This window comes from Girardinichthys multiradiatus, chromosome 18 (genome assembly GCF_021462225.1).
Source record: "Girardinichthys multiradiatus isolate DD_20200921_A chromosome 18, DD_fGirMul_XY1, whole genome shotgun sequence".
In the NCBI taxonomy this organism is placed as follows: domain Eukaryota; kingdom Metazoa; phylum Chordata; class Actinopteri; order Cyprinodontiformes; family Goodeidae; genus Girardinichthys; species Girardinichthys multiradiatus.
In genome coordinates, this window is record NC_061810.1 from 2,181,036 (window position 1) to 2,201,148 (window position 20,113).

The following is a 20,113-nucleotide window of genomic DNA, read 5'->3' on the forward strand; positions in this document are numbered from 1 at the left end:
AAAATCTTTGGTAATTTTATGACAAACTATGTATTTTTAAGGATTTATTTTAAGTACTGTAGAAACAATGGTTAACTGTTTTTTTGGTGGATAAAGGACTGAATCCAGTGACATGAATAAACACACATACTGTGCATTGTGTGCAGTCATGTTCATCTGAGAATATTTTGGGAATTTATGATGAAATATGGATTTGTAATGAATATTAAAATTTTGGTCATTATAGGCTTGTATTGTATAGACTTTTTTTTTTGTTAAAAACCATTGCATCTAGGAATATTCTAAACAATGCATAATATTGCAGATATATACTTGATAATTGAGAATATTTTGGTAATTTTATGACAAACTATGTATTTTTAAGGCATTTTTTAAAATGGCTAGGTATTGTAGAAACGAAGGTTAACTGTTTTTGGTGGATAAAGCACTAAATCCAGGCACATGAGTAAACACTCATATTGTTCCTTGGAAAATTTTTGATGAAATTGGCATTATTAAAGAACATTTAAATTCAGGTCATTACAGTCTTATGTTGTCTAAACAATGCTTTATAATTTTTTTTATTGAAAGTTTTTCTCCAGTGCTATAAATTAGCCACAATGTATTGTAAGGGCTAAGCCTATGAGGTCTGAGTGCTTCTGCAAGCAAGTTCTAACTTGACCCTATGGAAAAGGTGGTCATATTAAAGGATGATTACGCAATCATCCTTTAATACGCTGGGTTGCGCGTAACATGGCGTGCTGGGAGGGCCAGGACTGGAGGCGGACTTGCTCGAAAGGGTTTGGAACTCGTTCATAACTGCTTGCAGTTCTAGTTGTTCTCGTCTCTGTTGTTATATGACACTCCACAACAGAGACAGCAAAGGGTGCACTCCCTGCACCCCACCTACTGGGGGCAGGCATGTGGGTAAAAAGGACTTTCAACGTGGTATGCTGTAATGCGTACAATCGAGGTAGGGATAACTGTCAAACTGCTCCGACTGAGCAAAAAGCAGCCAGTCAATGTAGAAACACAGTTCCTTTACAAGCACCACATTGCTCTCTGGATTGTAGTTTCCTATTTTTCTCTTCCTTGTTTTTCTTTTCCTCTCTCTCTCACTAAAAAGCAGGTGTAGTTGTATTGCTGGTTTTAGCACAAAATAAATGTATTATCTTAGCTGGTAGTGTGGGAGAAGAATGTTTTCCACATGAAACAGAGCTATCATCTAGTTGTTATTTTAAAAACTCTTGCTCTTTTTTACTGTACTCCGCTCTGGATAAACACTGGTGCTGTTTTTAGTCTAGCTCTATAGTGCTCACCGCAGACCCCTGTGCATAACTCAGGCTAATCACATTTGGTCTGAAAACCACATTAGTCTGGGCCATAGTATTTTATAAAATAGTACGATGTAGTAATCAAGGTGAAAAGTTGAAGTATGTATTGCATGTTTTGTACCAGCTAAATAAGCCACGCTCTGAGTGTTGACCTCAAACTTGTCACATTTCAGATGTTTGCTTGTTAGAGCCAACAACGTGTGCAGGATCCTCACTGTCCTTGCCACTGTGGTAGGTGATGGGTGTCTGTAGCCTGCAGGGACACAAGCGAAACATAAAATCTGTGAATACCTAGACATTCTGGAAAGAAGCTTAGGAAAAGACAGTGTGCTAATGTACAACAACCATTCTCAAACAAGGTGGATAAACTAAGCAAAAGTCAAAGCATTTACTTTTTCTGACTCAAAATTTAACTAGCTTGAAATCACATTTACAGGTGATTCCAGTGACTGATAAAACCCTAAAAAATAGGTGAAGAAAGTGAAAACGCAAATTGCTTTACCTTTGAGTAAGTGGCCCACTAATGCGAAGTTGAAGTTGGTACTAAAATTAAGGCCCACAAAGTGATCCATCTGCTTACAGTGCCATTCTAAAGGATGTCTAATTTCCATGAAAACTTCCTCTGGACTCTAAAGAAGCAAACAAAAACAACTGATTTGGTGAGAAAGCTGTATTTTACTATGTCATCTTTGTTCATATCTTTTTCTGTTAATGGTGCAGAAGTAGTGACATTAGTATATTTTAGTATTTCACCTTGCGGAATTCATTCAAGTGAAAATGTATAGAAACTATTTTGACATAAAGTTAATACAAAATTTTCAAGTGTGCTCAAATTTCTTTTCAATTACTGCAGTCATCATACAGTCCCTGCTAGTTTGTGGTACATCTACAGTATACTAAACGAGTAGTTTAAAAAAATAAATTCTGAAATCAGAAAGTGACTTAAACATACAGCTATTTTCTGTGTTGGTTAAAGAAAATGTTAAATTAAGCTCTGGGAACTATTTTAAAAAGAGCCGGTACTGCTTTTATGTTGATGCAGCTCTGGCCTAAAAAATACAGACAATTTCAGCAAAAAATGTTCTCTGTCTCATGGTGAGAGCTTATGCCTTAAGGTTCTAAAGCGTGAAAGCAAGTAAGACCTTGGAGAAACTGTGCTTTTTTCAGTCCTTGTAAGCTCTACCTTGTCATTGAAGATGCGCATTGTGTCAAGAGTGTGTAGGTTCTGCTCCAAGAGGGCAGTTCCAGCAGAGTACAAGTTGACTTCATCCAGCTGCAGCACAGCTACTGCCACCCAGAACAGAGCTTTGTGCATCGCAGAGTCCTGCAAACACAGACTTATTTAGACATGAAGCAAATAATTTTACTGAAACGGTAAATTCAAATTTTCAAATAACACTAGCAGAGTAATTAAAACATGAAGCATGGTTTCCCCTTTGTTGTTGGTGCTTCTTGATCATAGGATGTGTGGGATTATCTTTTTACCCACAAGTATTCATTCTAGCAACTTTAAAGTTGGTGAGTGCAGCGAGAATCCTGGGTAATTAAAAAGAAGCTTTTCAAATTCTGCTTATCATTTGTAAAACAATTTGACTAAAAGGTTGTAGTGTCAGGCTCATGATTTGATCAAAGTAAGGTTCGAGATTACTGTTGTGTCACGAACAGACTGCTTGTGTTACCCTCTGTAGGTCAGTAGCTTTGTCCGTCAGTCCAACTTCTTCTTTGAACAGCTGTTGGAGTCACATTCTCATAGATGTTTCAACACAAGCTGCACTTTATGTATTAAAGTGTATACTAAAAACTACATGCCACATTCAATGTACATATGTTCTTTTGTTTTTACACTTTTCTCCTCTATGGATGCATGCTCGTCGTTTTTCTATAAGTGTTTTTAATTTGTCTGTGCACTACATGTGTATTTTTTAAAGCTGTTGTGTCTCAGCAAAATCTGACTTTATTGACATTATGACAACACAGACTCAACCCTTGAATTGAACATCTGGCTTTTATACTTATGGAAAAAAGGAAAGCACAACCCCTTTAAAGTTTATGGGTTGACAGACTTTGTCTGTAAAAAGTTTTTATTTTATTTTTGTTTTTAACAAAAATAAAAAATGCAGTTTGGGGTTCTGATTTAAATGATATTAAAACACCAGATCAGCAACACATCATTTTTATCATGACGGGTTTTTGGTTTTGCAATATTCAAAAAAAGATTAAAAGAAAAGAAAGGAAGTTTCATGTGACACAGTGGAAAATTCTTAATCCTAAGGCCAATGATGTGAATTGTATGAGTTTTATACCTTGCTGAGTAGAGGCTGCAGCTTTGTTAGAGCAATCACAGTGGCCTCAATTAGTACTTGGCTGTTGTAATTGTCAGGTCCCTTCAAACAGCTCTCAAGACCCTAGAATAGTGAGAGAGTAGAAAATGGCCATCAGATGGCAGAAGAAGCAAACAGGAGAAGCAAAAAGAAATCAATGACTTTTTTAGAGCTGAAGGAGAGAGAGTCAGAAAATAGTCAGCACAAAAACAGTTTTCACCAACATGAATTTGCATTATGAGTAAAATATTCTTTATACTGCATTAATGGTTCTAGCTCCTTTAGTGGCTTCATCTAGGAGAGAAAGACAGCTAAGCAGATGAACTCTGAGCCAGTTTTCAAGTCTATAGTATGAAAGAGAACACATATAGTTAGTCACAGCAGAAGCTCAGCCAGTAGCTGGCTAGGAGAGAGACAGGGTTAAACACTGAAAGAAAGGGCCAAGTGTATCATCAGTGGAAGGAGAACAATACGTTTTTGGCAGCAAAAGCTTGGCTGATGCCCCCCTCTAGAAAGGTGTCACAGCTAAACACAAATTAAGGCCAGGTGTAGCTACTAGGAAGAGAAAAAACAGAGAGAAAACATAAAGCTAAACGCTGAAAAAACAGCGAATGACACAAAATTGGAGAGTAGTATGAGAATGTAGCAGAGAGAGTGAAAGTGTCATTGTGTCCTTTAGCTGCATAAACCTATAGCAGCATAACTACAGAGATAGCTCAGGATAACCTAAGCCACTCTAACTATAAGCTTTATCAAAAAGGAAAGTTTTAAGCCTAGCCTTAAAAGTAGACAGGGTGTCTGCCTCACGGACTAAAACTGGGAGCTGGTTCCACAGGAGAGGAGCCTGATAACTAAAGGATCTGCCCTCCCATTCTACTTCTAGAGACTCTAGGAACTAATAGTAAACCTGCTTTCCAAATTAAGTAGGAATCCTCTAGGTGTGTAGAGCGCCATTTTCTCTCCAATTTTCTAACATTGTGCTTTAAAGTACGCAGATCTGAATTAAACCAGGGAGCCAGCCTCCTATGAATAATCACCTTCTTTTTCAAGGGGGCTGCGTTGTCTAATGCACCACGCAATGATGAAGTAACACTATGAACAAGAGAATCAATTTGTGAAGGGGAAGAAACAAAATTATTGCCCTCCACTGTGCTTTTCTGTGATAATGAGGAAATCAAAAGTGGAACAGATTCTTTAAAGGTTGTTACAGCATTGTCTGATAATGATCTACTATAATGAAAATTTCTTTCAGGTGTGGAGTACTCAGTTAAATTAAACTAAAGGTTATTAAAAAATTGTCAGACAGGACAGGGTTATGAGGGAATATTGTCATTTCTTTACACTCAATGCCGTTTGTCAGCACAAGGTCCAGAGAATGAAGACAAAGGTGGGTAGGTTTGCTAATGTTTTGAGCAAAGCCAATTGAGTCTAAGATAGTATTGAAGGCTATATTTAAGCTATCACTTTCAATGTCAACATGAATGTTAAAATCTCCCGCTATAATAACTCGTACTCATACTCGTCTTCCGCTTCATCCGGGACTGGGTCGCAGGGGCAGCAGACTCAGTAGACGCCCAGATGTCCCTCTCCCCAGACACCTCCTCTAGATCCTCCGGGGGGACCCCAAGGCGTTCCCAGGCCAGCCAAGAGAAATAGTCCTTCCAGCGTGTCCTGGGTTGTCTCCTGGGCCTCCTCCATGTGGGATATGCATGGAACACCTCCCAAGGAAGGCGTCCAAGAGGCATCCAGTATAGATGCCACCTGAACTGGCTCCTCTCGATGTGGAGGAGCAGCGGCTCAAATACAAACTCCTCCCGGATGGCCGAGCTCCCCACCCTATCTCTAAGGGAGTGCCTTGCCATCCTACGGAGGAAGCTCATTTCATCCGCTTGTATCGGGATGTCGTTCTTTCGGTCATGACCCAAAGTTCATGGCCATAGGTGAGGGTAGGAACGTAGACCGACTGGTAAATCAAGAGCTTTGCTTTTCGGCTCAGCTCTCTCTTCATCACATCGGATCTTCACAGCGTCCCCATTACTGCGGCGGCCGCACCGATCCGTCTGACGGTGTCTTGCTCCATTCTCCACTCACTCGTGAGCAAGACCGCAACAAGATACTTGAACTTCTCCACTTGAGGCAAGGGGAGGACAAGCCACCCTTTTCCGGTCGAGAACCATGGCCTCTGACTTGGAGGAGCTCATTTTCATCCCAGCCGCTTCACACTCGGCTGCAAACCGCCCCAACGCATGCTGTAGGTCTTGGCTAGAGGGGGCCAGCAGGACCACGTCATCTGCAAAAAGAAGAGACGAAATCCACTGGTCTCCAAACTGGACCCCTTTGGCCCTTGGCTGCTTCTAGAAATCCTGTCCATAAAAGTTATGAACAGGATCGGTGACAGAGGTCAGCCCTGCCGGAGTCCAACATGCACCGGGAACAGGTCCGACTTGGTGCCGGCAATGCAGACCAAACTCCTGCTCCGCTTGTAAGTTTGCCAAAACAATGTCGGACTCCATAATTTCCTCTGGTCCCCTCCCCGATCTGACCAGTGACGACATGTTTAGCTGCATGCTGTCATTCAACCGCTGGCTGTCTAGGTGGTGTCCAGAAAACAATGTGGGCTACATTGATAATTGGCGAACATTTTGGGGAAAACCTGGTCTGATCCGGAGAGACGGCATCCATCCCACTTTGGATGGAGCAACTCTTCTTTCTAGGAATCTGGCCGAATTTATTAGTTCTCCAAAACTCTGACAACCCAGGGTTCAGACCAGGAAGCAGAGTTGTAGTTTAACACTCCTCTCTACAGCTTCTGTACTGCTACCCAGCCATTACCCTACCTGGCCAAAATTGAATAGGTTAAAAAATAATCTAAAAGGAGGAAATCAGGAAAATCTCATAAAAATAAGCACAACTCAGACTAAAAACAAAAATAAAACAATGAAATGTGGCTGACTGAACATAAGTTCTCTCTCTTCAAAGACTTTGCTAGTTAGTGACCTGATTTGTGACAATCAGATTGATTTATTTTGCCTCACAGAAACCCGGCTGCAGCAAGAGGATTATGTTACTGTAAATGAGTCAACTCCTACTAATTATTTAAATTTTCACATTCCTCGAATTACTGGGCGAGGAGGAGGAGTAGCAACCATCTTTCAGTCCAATTTATTGATTAGTCCCAGACCAATCAATAGCTACAACTCTTTTGAATATTTAATCCTTAGTTTTCCTCATCCAAATTGCAAAGCACTAAAACCTCTTGTATTTGTTGTTTTGTACCGTCCACCAGGCCCTTACTCTCAATTTCAATTTTCAATTTCAGTTTTCAGACCTTTTATCTGATTTAGTGTTAAATACAGATAAGGTTATTATAGTGGGGGATATTAACATTCATGTTGATGCTGAAAGTGATAGCCTAAATATAGCGTTTAATACTATCTTAGACTCAATTGGCTTTGCTCAAAACATTAATAAACCTACCCACCTTTGTCTTCATTCTCTGGACCTTGTGCTGACATATGGCATTGAGTGTAAAGACATTACAATATTCTCTCATAACCCTGTCCTGTCTGACCATTTTTTAATAACCTTTGAGTTTAATTTAACTGAGTACTCCACACCTGAAATAAATTTCATTATAGTATATCATTATCAGACGATGCTGTAACAACCTTTAAATAATTAATTCCACTATTAATTTCCTCATTATCACTGAAAAGCACAGTGGAGGGCAATGATTCTGTTTCTGCTCCTTCACAAATTGATTGTTTTGTTCATAGTGTTTCTTCATCATTGTGTGATGCATTAGACAATGCAGCCCCCTTGAAAAAGAAGGTAATCATTAATAGGAGGCTAGCTCCTTGGTTTAATTCAGAGCTGCGCCCTTTAAAGCACAGAAAATTGGAGAGAAAATGGCACTCTACACACCTAGAGGATTCCTACTAAATCTGGAAAAATAGCCTACTGTTGTATAAAAAGACACTTCACCAAGCTAGAACAGCTTATTTCTCATCATTAATAGAAGAGAACAAGAATAATCCTAGGTTTCTCTTTAGTACAGTTGCTAAACGTACACAGTCATAGCTCTGTTGAGCCATCCATTCCCTTAGCTCTTAGCAGTCATGACTTTATGGGATTCTTCTTAAATAAAATTGATGCTATTAAAAAGAAAATCTTTGACATACTTGCGAAGATGATTACTTCCTCCTCAGCAAATGAGACAACATTGGAAATAACGGCAGAACCTGATTTGTGTTTGGACTGTTTTGATCCTGTGAAGCTTCCTGAGTTATCAGAAATATTAGCTTCATCTAAACCTTCAACTTGTATGTTAGACCCAATCCCAACCAAATTATTTAAGGAAGTGTTTCCTTTGATTACCAGCCCCATTTTAGATATGATTAATCTATCTTTAGTAAATGGATATGTACCACAGGCTTTTAAGTTAGCTGTAATTAAACCTTTACTTAAGAAACCTTTGCTTGATAGAGATAACTTGAAAAATTACAGACCTATATCCAATCTTCCATTCTTATCTAAAATTCTTGAGAAAATATTTGCTAATCAAATGTGTGAGCATTTACACAGCAATGACCGGTTTGAAGAGTTTCAGTCAGGTTTCAGAGCTCATCATAGCACTGAAACAGCTCTGCTGAAAGTCACTAATGATATTCTCCTGGCCTCAGATAGTGGACTTGTGTCTGTACTTGTCCTGTTAGATCTCAGTGCTGCATTTGATCCAGTCGATCACAATATTCTCTTAGAAAGGCTGGAATATGTTGTAGGGATCAGGGGAACAGCGCTAGGCTGGTTTAAATGCTGGTTTATATGCTCCCTATAAGGGATGGGTTAAATGCAGAGGACAAATTTCGTTGTAATGTACATGTGCAATGACCAATAAAGATGATTATAAAAAAAAATCTTATCTGTCTGACAGATTCCAGTTTGTTCATGTAAATGATAAATCATCTTTAAACTCCAGGGTTAATTGTGGAGTACCACAGGATTCAGTACTTGGGCCAATTCTCTTTACTATATATATGCTTCCAATAGGTCAAATTATCAGGCAGCATGGGATAAAGTTTCACTGTTACGCTGATGATACTCAGCTTTACTTATCCATAAATCCTGATAAGCCCAACCAGTTAGATAGACTACAAGCATGTCTTGAAGACATAAAAACCTGGATGACTTTAAATTTTTTGCTTCTAAATTCAGACAAGACAGAAGTTGTCGTCTTTGGACCGGAGTCTTTAAAAAAGAAACTGCTTAGTCTTAACCTGGATGGCATTAAATTGACCTCCAGTAATAAAGTAAAAAACCTTGGTGTTATTTTTGACCAGGACATGTCATTTAAATCCTATATTAAACAGGTTTCTAGGATTTCCTTCTTTCACCTCCGGAACATTGCCAAAATTAGAAATATCCTATCCAGCAGTGACGCTGAAAAACTAGTCCATGCATTTGTTACTTCAAGGCTGGACTATTGTAATTCGTTACTATCAGGATGTCCACAAAATGCAGTTAAAAGCCTTCAGCTGATTCAAAATGCTGCAGCAAGAGTTCTGATGAAAATTAAAAAGAGAGATCATATTTCCCCTACTTTAGCTTCTCTTCATTGGCTCCCTGTTAAATTTAGAATAGAATTTAAAATTCTCCTCCTCACATATAAAGCCCTTAATGATCTAGCTCCATCATACATCAGAGATCTGATTGTTCCATATGTTCCTAACAGGGCACTTCGTTCTCAGACTGCAGGTTTACTGGTGGTTCCTAGAGTATCTAGAAGTAGAATGGGAGGCAGATCCTTTAGTTATCTGGCTCCTCTCCTGTGGAAGCAGCTCCCAGCTTTAGTCCATGAGGCAGTCACCCTGTCTACTTTTAAGGCTAGGCTTAAAACTTTCCTTTTTGATAAAGCTTATAGTTAGAGTGGCTTAGGTTATCAGGGAGGGAGGAAGGCTCCCTCCCTGTTGGTTGGAGTAAGGGGGAGTCAAGTTTAGCCTAAACCAGCTCAGTTATGGTTGAGGTGCAAACACACTCTCCATTTCTGCTACCTGTATGACCCCTTCTCTTTTCCAATGGTTATAATTAGTCTGACAGAGAGAGGTATCCCTATCCTTGTGGTTTTTAGTATAACAATGACCATCAGTGGGACCCTTTGTGAGGTGCCTTGAGACGACATTGTTGTAAATAAGCGCCGTTTAACTAAATAATCTGAACTGAAACTATCTGTGTAGTTATGCTGCTATAGGCTTAGGCTGCTGGAGGACATAATGACCACTTTCACTCTCTCTGCTACATTCTCACACTACTCTCCAATTTTGCATTATTTGCTGTTACTTTAGCTTTTAACCTTGTTCTCTCTATTCTCTTCCTAGAAGCTACACCTGGCCTGGCTCTGTGTCTACCTGTGACACCTTTCTGGAGAGGGGAATTGTCCGAGCTTCTGCTGGCAACAACTTAATGCTCACCCTCTACCAATTATCCACATAGCCCTGTCTTTTAGTGTTTAACCCTTTCTCTCTCCTAGACATGGCGATTGACTGAGCTTTTACTGTGACTAACTCTTTGTGCTCTCTTTCAGACTCTAACCTTGAAAACTGGCTCAGAGTTTATCTGTTCTTTCTTTCTAGGTGAAACGACTAAAGGAGCTACATCCATTAACATATACTTTTCCTTCCCATAGAACGTACTCCTGGATCAGTGCTTCTTTGTTCTCTTTGTGTCTCTGCTTTGTTCTCTCAAACCCCCAGTCGGTCGTGGCAGATAGCCACTCACACTGAGCCTGGTTCTGGTTTTGCTGGAGGTTTCTTCCAGTTAAAAGGGAGTTTTTCCTCTCCGCTGTCGCTACATGCATGCTCAGTATGAGGGATTGCTGCAAAGTCAACGCCAGTGACTGTCCACTGTCTCTACATGCTCATCCAGGAGGAGTGAATGCTGCAAGTCACTCACTGGATGCAATCTGCTGGGTTTCCTTAGATAGAAAAACCTTTTATCCAATTTGAATAAAAAGCTAACTCCGACTGCACTGTTCAATTGTTAGTATTAATTGGAATGTATGAATCTGAAGTGCCTTGAGATGACATGTGTTGTGAATTGGCGCTATATAAATAAAACTGAATTGAATTGAGTGTCTATGAAGAACAAACCAGCAGTTTTATGGACAAAATGTCTAATTTGGTTAATTTGGTTAAAGTGAAGCAGAACCACTGTACAGGGTGATGCGTCTCAAGGGCGGCGATCAGCTGGTAGATGGTGGGCTGATTGCCCCAAATCTCTCCACCAGTTGAGGATGGGTTGTAGGTCTGAAGAAGAAGGGTGACACGCGTCCATAATCAACTCCAAAAGCGGTATACTTGTCATCCGTCCAAAATGGGATAAATATGAGGAGGAACAGTCAACTGAATCAAAAAGGAAGGAAACTCATCTCCTTGGAAACAAACCTCTGTGGGTTTTCACCTGCGCTGGAGTGTCGGCAGGGTTTTCAGTCGGTATATGAATCTTCTGACCTTCACCTTTAAGTAATTATTTGCATTAATCATAAACTGTTTTGCCATATTTCTGTCAAATGTTTTAATGCAGTGCTGATGATCAGAGCACTTTAAATTGCCCATGTACATAAAAAAATACACATTTTCCTAAGACTTTGTTTTTATGTAAACCTGACTTAGTGAGGTAAGAACTCTTTAATATTTTTAATTTTTCATAGTTTTTTTGCCAAGTGATCCTTTCATCATCTGCTCTACTCTGTATACATCTTCTACTGTATATAAAAATTTACTAATAACTAGACAGTCAAGGTATCAATTCCCTGTAATTCTGGATTGATTATCAGTTTTTTATAATAATAAATAACATTTTTACTAAAACATGGCCCCTGCAGGTTGGTAAAAAATTTTATGTAAAATAACAATTTAAACTTTTCCTGCTTATGGATCCAGTGCAACTTATGGAATATTGGAAGAAATTAATCAACTGTATAACTCTAAAGCAGCTCATTATCTATTGTTTATCAGTTGAAATAAAAAAAAATGTATTAACTTTTAAACAGAGTAAAGAGTAATGCTATGTGCTGGAATAAAGGTGTATTGCAGTTTTCTTCACAACTTACCCTCCATATGTCTCATTAGGCTAATTTCAATAAATGGTCTGGGTCCTCTCTAAGCAATGGAAAGCCTGCAGCACTAGTGGCCTTTATTTTTCCCTATATTTTTTTGACAGTAGCTAGAAAGGAAATGTGGATGGAGAGAGAGAGGGGAAGACATGCGGCATATGTCGCCAGGGCTGGGACTCTAACCCCGAACTGCCACCTCGAGGACTAAGGCCTCCGTATATGGGTCATGCAGTTAATCTCATACACCACCAGCGCTGCGCCCTGATTGTTGTTCCATTGTGATACAAATATTTCACGTAAAGTGCTTGAAGAAATTGAAGCGTATTCTTGACATAAGGGAGGTTGTTTGCGAATATTTTTAATTTTCTGACAAACTATGTATTTTAAGTGAACGTTTTAAAATTATGGTCATTATTGCGATGAAATGACAGTTAATTCTTTTCAAGACAATCATTAAATTTAGGCACACAACTAATCTGTATTATTCTTCATATAGTCATGGTACTGATGTTTTTATGATGAAACATGTATTTTTTATGAACTTTTGAATATGGCCATGTACCATGGAAATGTCGGTTAACAATTTTTTGTTGAAGAAGTAGTTCAGGGACTTAAACACTGATATTGTTCATTCTACAGGAAATCTTATGATGAAATCTGAATTTTTAATTAATTTTTAAATTCAGGTCATAATGATCTTATATTGTATAAACACTGCTTTAGGGTTAGTTTTCTTAAATCATTTTATTTAGGGATATTATAAACAATGTATAATATTGCAGATATGGGCATGGTCAATTGGGAATATTTTGAGAATTATCAGGTACAGTATGAATCTTTAGTGAATTTTATGAAATTTGCACAAAATACTCTTTTCACTCTCAAGGTGGGAATTAACATTTTCCTTTTAAAGAAATTATCCGTCTAAGAGATAAGGTTTTTATTTCTTACTTTTTTCATGGAATGCTTTCTCTAGCAATATTGAGAATTTTAGGACAAACTTTGTATTTTTCATAATATTTAAAAATTATCTGCCCATGCTGTGAAATTGCCAGAATGCATTGTCAGGGCTAACTCTCTAAAGCCTCAGTGCTTTTGCAAGCAAATTCTGAAATGACCCAATAACAAATCTGGTCAAATAAAACAGTCAACACAGGCTGGGTTGGGGGATCAGGTGATGTGGCATGTTGTGTTGGGAGGGGTGGGGCCAGGGGCAGACTTGCTAGTTTGGACTTGGAACCCATTACTTGCAGTTCTAGTACTGTTTTAATTTTAGAGACAACTTTATGAATATTCCCTATACCGCTGGAATTCAATTAAAATTAAAGAGGTCCAATATAAGAGCATTTAGAAATGGGTTCTGAATGAATATGGAGTGCTGGTGTCTAATGCTGAAACTCTTAAAACCATTGATGAAGTTCATAATGAGCATATAACAAAAAAAGACTTTTTGTTTCTGTTTCTGTACTGCTGGGAAGTGGACACGGTCTCCCTGTAAGTCTTTCTTCACTTCCCATAGTGGATCACTCTGTCCTGAGGTCAAACCTAGAAAGGCAAGCTAAGGTGACCTCTCCCGGTAGTGGCTTTTAGGAAGACCAGGAATTCCTCACTTTGGATTTGGACCCACATTAATAAATCAAACAGGACTTGCCTATAAAACGTTTTTTTGTGTGACAAGACGAAAAATGCAAAAATAATTACTTAAAATAAACAACTTGGTGTATAATTACAAACAACCCAATACAGAGTCCATATAATGTGATGAGTCTTGGTTGACTTCAACAGGCCCAGTTTCTTTGTTTCACAAAAGCTGAGTCTGGTTCTGAGGAATGATCCTGCAGCACTGCTGAACCTCCACCCAGATCAAATTAGCCAAGACAGATCAACCAATCAAAAGTGAACGTTTGGGCAATGATGGAGTTAAATGATATTATCCAGCCATTCTTTTGTGACTAAAACACAGGAATGGTTTTGCACACAGGATATTTCACAGGGTAAAAGCACTTGCATGCTAAAAATGTTGCCATGTTTTTGCAAAAACACAATCTAGCAAGCCATTTTAATTGGACAGGAAAGCAGTCATTTTGTAATAAGGTAAAACTTTAAGGGTTGTTTGCAATGTAATCATAATTTCTGGGTTATTGTACCTCAGGTGATCCAGTGAGCCTATAACAAGTATTGGCTTGATTCTGTGATCCATCATGAGAAGCAGGCCTTTAGCCTCTAAGATAAACAAGTGTGTGTGTTTCTGTGTGTGTGAATGAGAAACACAAAACTTGTTTTTAACCAACACTTTCTCAGCTTTTGAGGCATAGCAGAAATTAATAGGTGAGAATCAAGTGGATTTTATGCTGGATGGCAAGTGACTGAGTGCTCTCACCCGGTCTATGCTGAGCAGAGGGCTGGCTTTGCTGAGGATTCGGATGATCTGCTTGATCTGCCCATGAGTCACCCTCTTGCTGATGCAGCCATAGACGACCAGTGCTCTGGGCTGTAGAGATGGGTTGTACTGGAATGCAAATCTACAACCCAACCACAAAGATCAGATTCTTTAAATCTTGCACATAAAAATTCATGCATAAAAAAAAAAAAATTGAAGAGGCACATACTTTTGTGCAAGCTCTGTCCACTGGTCTAACCACTTGCAGGTTGGAATGTCTCTCATACAAGCCTGGAGTCAAAAGAGAACAATAATGAAATGAGTATACGTGTAGCTATGTGATCTTAAAGGAAAGTTGTACAGTATTTGCTAATTTGGATGGGTTTTGTCCTTCTAAATTATTATGTTGGCAATGATTTCCAGAAAAAAAAAAACAGGCTGACTGGTAACCTGCCACATTTTAATTGATGCGCTGATGACAGAGGTATAGAATTGGCTGCAGTGTTTCATATCAGCTATTTCAGATTAATTACCGTTACAATAAATATGATGATGTATATATGTTCAAACAACATTTTCTGTGAGAATATGCAGCAATGACTAAGAGAAAGAGTCCTGCTTAATATTTACACAATTATTTGTCTGACCTCCATAATTTCCAGTAAGGCCTCAGTGACAGTCTCTAGAGAGGACAGGGCAAAAGTTTCCCTCTCATAAGAGCCTGGTGAGAAGGAGCGGTCTCTGTAGCTGGAGCGGAAGGCAATGACGGCAGCGGACTTGACTTTGCTGATGCCAAACAGCAGATAGAACTTTGGCAATGAAAACTCAGTCAGGCTTAGCCTCAGAACCTGCTTTGTCTCCTCTGTAACAATTTTACACAAAACATGTTTTATCAATAGATACAAGTTACTTATTTTCAGTTTATATCTGATGTATTATAAGATCAGTCTTTACTTCAGAGCTTCCTTTTATGGACACTGGAAAAGTTTTCAGAATCTAACCAATCAGCATACAAAGAATATTGTATCCCTTACCACTGAAACTGAGCTGTGAGCAGGTGCACAGGGAGTGAATTATGTTGATAACCAAACCATGGGTAGAGGCTCTGAGGGACAGCGGACCAGTGGCTACTAGCAGTGTCACTACGTGGAACAGGTATGGCAGGTGGGCTGCAACATCCAGAGAGTTGTTAAAGGACAGCATGAGCATATAGCGGGCCAGGATGGCAATGTCATCCCACATAAGGTGTTGTTCCAATGTAGGAGTTGGTGAAAGGCATGTCTTGTCAATGATCTTACACATCCGTCCAATAACCTGCCGAAGAGAAGAGCAACATAAAAACCATGACCAAGATCACATTACCTCATACAGTTTATTTGACAGTCGAGAAAAATAAAACAGGGAAACAGTTACAACTTTTCTCAGTATCAAGAACCTTAGTCATAGAAGACGAGGTCTCACAGACATCTTTGTTTAATAGTCCATATTTCTGTGCAAAGCTAAATTCATATAATTTCATCCACAATGAAAAATACTGTTGAGATTAAAAAAGATTGAAATAAATGAAGGGCAGTTTCAAAGGTGTACATTTAGAACTTTCAGCTAAATTCAGAGTAATATATTTTTCATTGTCATTAGTTTTTAGTTTAGGATTTCATAAAAATAAATATTTAGAGCCAATGCATGTTTTTACACATAACATATAACAATAATATTATAAAACTTTTATTATTTATATTTAAACCCAACAAAAGACTACCCCAGTCTACCCACCTCAGAGGAGGGGGTGGATTGAAAACTTTACAATGCAGCAGGCACATCTTATAGTTAAAAACTTGACAACTATGAAAGAGAGCCATCTACATCTGGTCAAACACCAATTTTGTATAGAACAATGAATTCTTTGCAGACTAACACATAACATGATGTCTCAAAGGTACTTGTAAAAAAGACCTTCCTTTCCTAGTTTTAACTCCTGCAACTCTGGGGGAATGATTTAACACAGTTTCTCTTGACCACAAGTGGTAGCATTCAGGTAGTTATCAAAACCTCTTGTATCCTCTTGTATGGCCCCCACAAACCATTGGTGACACCCATTGGTGAAGTATGAAGCCCCTGGCCAAAGAGCTCCCCAAGTCTCTTCTCTACCTGATTTCCACTTCCTCCAGCGTACGCAATCTGCTGAAAGATTCTGTTCGTCGGTACTCCGCTGAACACCCTGCTCGGCTTGTTCTCTCTCCCATTCCATCTCTGGCAGCAAGGAAGTGAAGGACCCCTGCTCCTGTGTAAACTGTCCGGTACTAAAGCCTAGGTTTTGTGCTGTTCCCAATCAACCAAAATCTTCTTAGCCCCATCCACTGTTGCAATTCTGGATACCCTTCAGGTGAGCTGTGCTCTGTCCCAGTTTTGGTTAAAAAGTGATCAGTCATGTAGGATCAAATGATAAAATCAGACAGGAGTCTGTGATCCCACAGAAGCATTTTGGCCAGCTCTTTGAGTAAGGATATTGTCCGGCAGAGTAGCACTAATTGGGGGACTGGGAAAGTTTAATCCAGGGTCAGCTCTGGTTGGCTGGTTCGTTTGGACCCCTTCTTCTTCTTTTGTTTTTTGTCTTGGTTTTTTTGTGTTTGCTTTTTTTACCGTGTCCTGTCTGGCAAATGTAACCCATATAAATAAATGGTTACTAATGTTTCGCAAAGAAAAGTTTTTCCGAACTCCCCTCGAATGCACCGCATGCTGTCATGTGCTCATGCTGCGTGCAACTGAGCCGACACGAGAAGGGTAGAGGACAGTTGTAAAGGAGGTACAGATTGAGCTGAGAAAAGTGTTAAAATTTACTTTTGATAAGTTTTAAGTTGATGATGCCCACCTTTCAGAACGGTTGAATGTTTTGCACCCAATCCAACCGAGTGGAATGGGGTTGTTTATTCTTGAAATTCCTGTGAGTTAATTGATGTGTTAAGCTAGCAACATACTACCTTCACACATGCAAGCTAAAAGTTATAGCGATAGTTACTGCGATGAAAATACTAAAACCAGTCAGAGCACTGAGCCAAATTGGTAAAGTTCACTATTAAGTGCAAAATCATCACAGATACACTGAAGAAATATGCAAATATGCACTTTCATTTTATTTATATTTTTATTTGTGCCTTTTAAGCATTGTGTCATTTCAACCTTTTTCAATTATAACTAAGCTCTGGTTAAACATGATTTAAGGTTAAAGTTGAATGATTTGATTTAAATTGCATCTGGAATGTGATTAATATTGAATGATTTTTGTTGTAGTACTATAAGCAATGCAGTTAGATTTTATAGAAGCAAAGACAATGTTAAAACAACAAGATAAGTAGATTTTGAAAATTTGATGAGATCTCATTTAAAATTGAAACACTGATTAGAGTTATTTCCTTAATTGTTCTGTACTATATGTGCAGACTGGTTTTTAGTGGTCCCTGATCTGATCTTGGAGTTAATTGTTGATGTTGATGGCGAGCCAGACCCAACGAGAACTCTTCTAAAGAATCCTATAGCAGATTAGCCAGCTGCTTGGGTTCCTGGAAAGGATCTATGGACCTGACCACTTCAAACCACAGGACCCCAGATAAGGAATAACCAATTAAATTTATTCCAAACTGATACCTACATCACTGGAGGACCTTTTGTTTTACACCAAACATTACACACAGGGACCAAATACAAAGGACACTATACTGCAAACAATTCCAAATTTGTGTTTTGTTTTGAAAGAGCTCTTTATTTGCTGTAACTTAAACTGTTTTATTGTGCTATTGTTAAATTGTATTAAATCTGCCAACTGTTTAAATTTCACAATTTCCCTCATTTATACTACTCCTCTAGAACCTAAGAAATATGTTTAGTCTTTGTTGTTGCAAGCAAGTGCTGCACATAGTACTCAGAATTGTTGTCTGAGTGCAAAGAAGAAGCCCAACAGATTTACTTTCACAAGTGGAGCATTATGGCTAATGCTATGATGCTCTGCTTGATATTTATAAAAGAAACTTTATTAGAAACTGCTTTGGGATTATTTCAATTGTTATGGACATGGAGACGGAAACAAAAAGGAAAAAATAAGCACGAAAAAGAGAGAGGTGGGGCAAAAAGGAAAAATGTAGAGAAGGAGAAAAGAATGGAGCAGAGGAAGAAGGATGAAGACATTACAAGATAACACCCTGCTTGCTTCTACACCTGCAGAAGCATTGTTACCAAAAAGTGCACAGTACTAATGAATGCAAGATGTATTTAGTGGTAAATGCGGCTCAATATAGAACATTTGTGTATCTGTTGACACCTGAATCTGAACACCTGTGGGTCTGAGTGTGAGCGTGCTTGTGTATACAAGGTTTCTCCATAAAAAATATGCAATAGCGAGCCACAGACCTGCCCCCCTGGACCTGGGATAGATCCGAGCCTGTCAGGAACCCCAGGAGAACCACCGCCGGGACTACCGCAACCCCCCCCCCCCCCAGAGAAGAGCAGTGGAGAGTCCCAGGGGAACCACCCAGCAGCGACAGTGCAGAAGCCCCAGGGAGCCGCAGCGACGAGTCCACAGACCCCGCCGGCAGCGTCCACCCCCGAGCAGATCCAGCCATGGACCCAGAGGTCCAAGACCCCGGGACACACCACCCCCCAAGCAGAGGCCCGACAGAGCCCAGGGTGCCAGGCCCCGGCAAGCAGCCACCGGGAGTGAGCCAGCCCACGGACACCGAGAACCACCAGTACACCAGTGGGCAGAGACTCCAACCACCGACACGCGGTGTGGCGGGGAGGAAGCTGATCCAGGAGAGGGAGCAGTTCAAGACCCAACCTGTCGCAAAAAAAAACAAAAAAAAACAGGCACACACAGTCACAATCACCCACTCCCACCCTCATGCATACACATAAAATCACTCATACCCAACGTAAGGATAAACAACAATGGACGTCGTACACTCACTCACACTCCCCATGCATACTCTATACTCCCAGGTCCAGGCGCCGGTACCCCCTCGGGGCAACCAGCCCCCGGACCCAGGAGGTGGTCCCCTTCCCTCCTGGGGCAGAGGCAGGCAGACAGCGCCGGTACTGCCCAGGCCCGGGTGACCTTGGCCCAGCTCCCGCCCCCCCGCCCCGAACCCAGTCCCCAACAACCCCCATACACCTCCGGAGAGGGGACTATGTACAAAAGAGGGGTCCACATGGCCCAAAGCAACCCACCAACCGGAGCCGCCCAGGACGGAGCAGTCCCGACCCCCCAACGAGCTCCGATCCCAACCCCATGAGTCTCCCACCCCCAGTGAACCCCAACAAGAACCTCCCCACAGGGCCACACCCAACAAGGACACCGATATCGAACACATCCCCCCGAACCCAAACGCCACAAATCCCCACCCCCACAGGGGCACACCCCAACAGGTGAACTCCGTGGCCGAGAAGCCGATGAAGCCACACCCACACAGCGCAAGCTCCACACACAGCCCCGCTCTAAGAACCCCCGCAGCACCCCGCTCCCCCACCACACAGCGCGCCGCAACGGCAAGGCAAGGGCCCTGCGCAACACCACCCCCGCCCACTGGCAACAGGGCAGACCCCACCCAGCACCGCACCCACAACCGGACCCCCGACCCCACACCATGACGGGACGAACTCATCCACCAAGAGGTCCCCGGGCAGCGGCAGGCACCCAGGGCCAGTGACCCCACCACGCCCCCCTCAGCAACAAAAAACACTACATCACTGCCACTGCAACGACCACCCAGGGAGAAACACTATCCAGCTCAGCTCCACCATCGCCGCCCAGCCGATCCAAACGCCAGTGACCCCACGCCCTAGAAGTGGACACAACCCCTCCACCCCACAGGCCGCAGCCCTTCCACGCCACCCCCCAGTCCACCGCCCCGATCCCCCCTCGGACAAGACAGCCAGCAGAGCAGCACACCTCCAACACCTCCAAACACCTCGGGAGGTGTTCCAGGCACGTCCCACCAGG

At 40.9% G+C, this 20,113-nt stretch overlaps 1 protein-coding gene across 2 annotated transcripts in view; it reads right to left on the reverse strand.

The window, feature by feature from the left end:
* nf1a (neurofibromin 1a) overlaps positions 1-20,113 on the reverse strand; it is a 309,684-nt gene that overhangs the window by 32,233 nt on the left and 257,338 nt on the right. For both annotated transcript variants that reach the window (XM_047391263.1, XM_047391264.1), the window contains exons 40-47: positions 15,159-15,438; positions 14,772-14,986; positions 14,354-14,415; positions 14,125-14,266; positions 3,617-3,718; positions 2,497-2,637; positions 1,816-1,942; positions 1,435-1,566 (exon numbers count right to left, since the gene is read on the reverse strand). In XM_047391263.1, the coding sequence (XP_047247219.1) occupies positions 1,435-1,566; positions 1,816-1,942; positions 2,497-2,637; positions 3,617-3,718; positions 14,125-14,266; positions 14,354-14,415; positions 14,772-14,986; positions 15,159-15,438 (1,201 nt within the window). The remainder of the gene's footprint in view (positions 1-1,434; positions 1,567-1,815; positions 1,943-2,496; positions 2,638-3,616; positions 3,719-14,124; positions 14,267-14,353; positions 14,416-14,771; positions 14,987-15,158; positions 15,439-20,113) is intronic.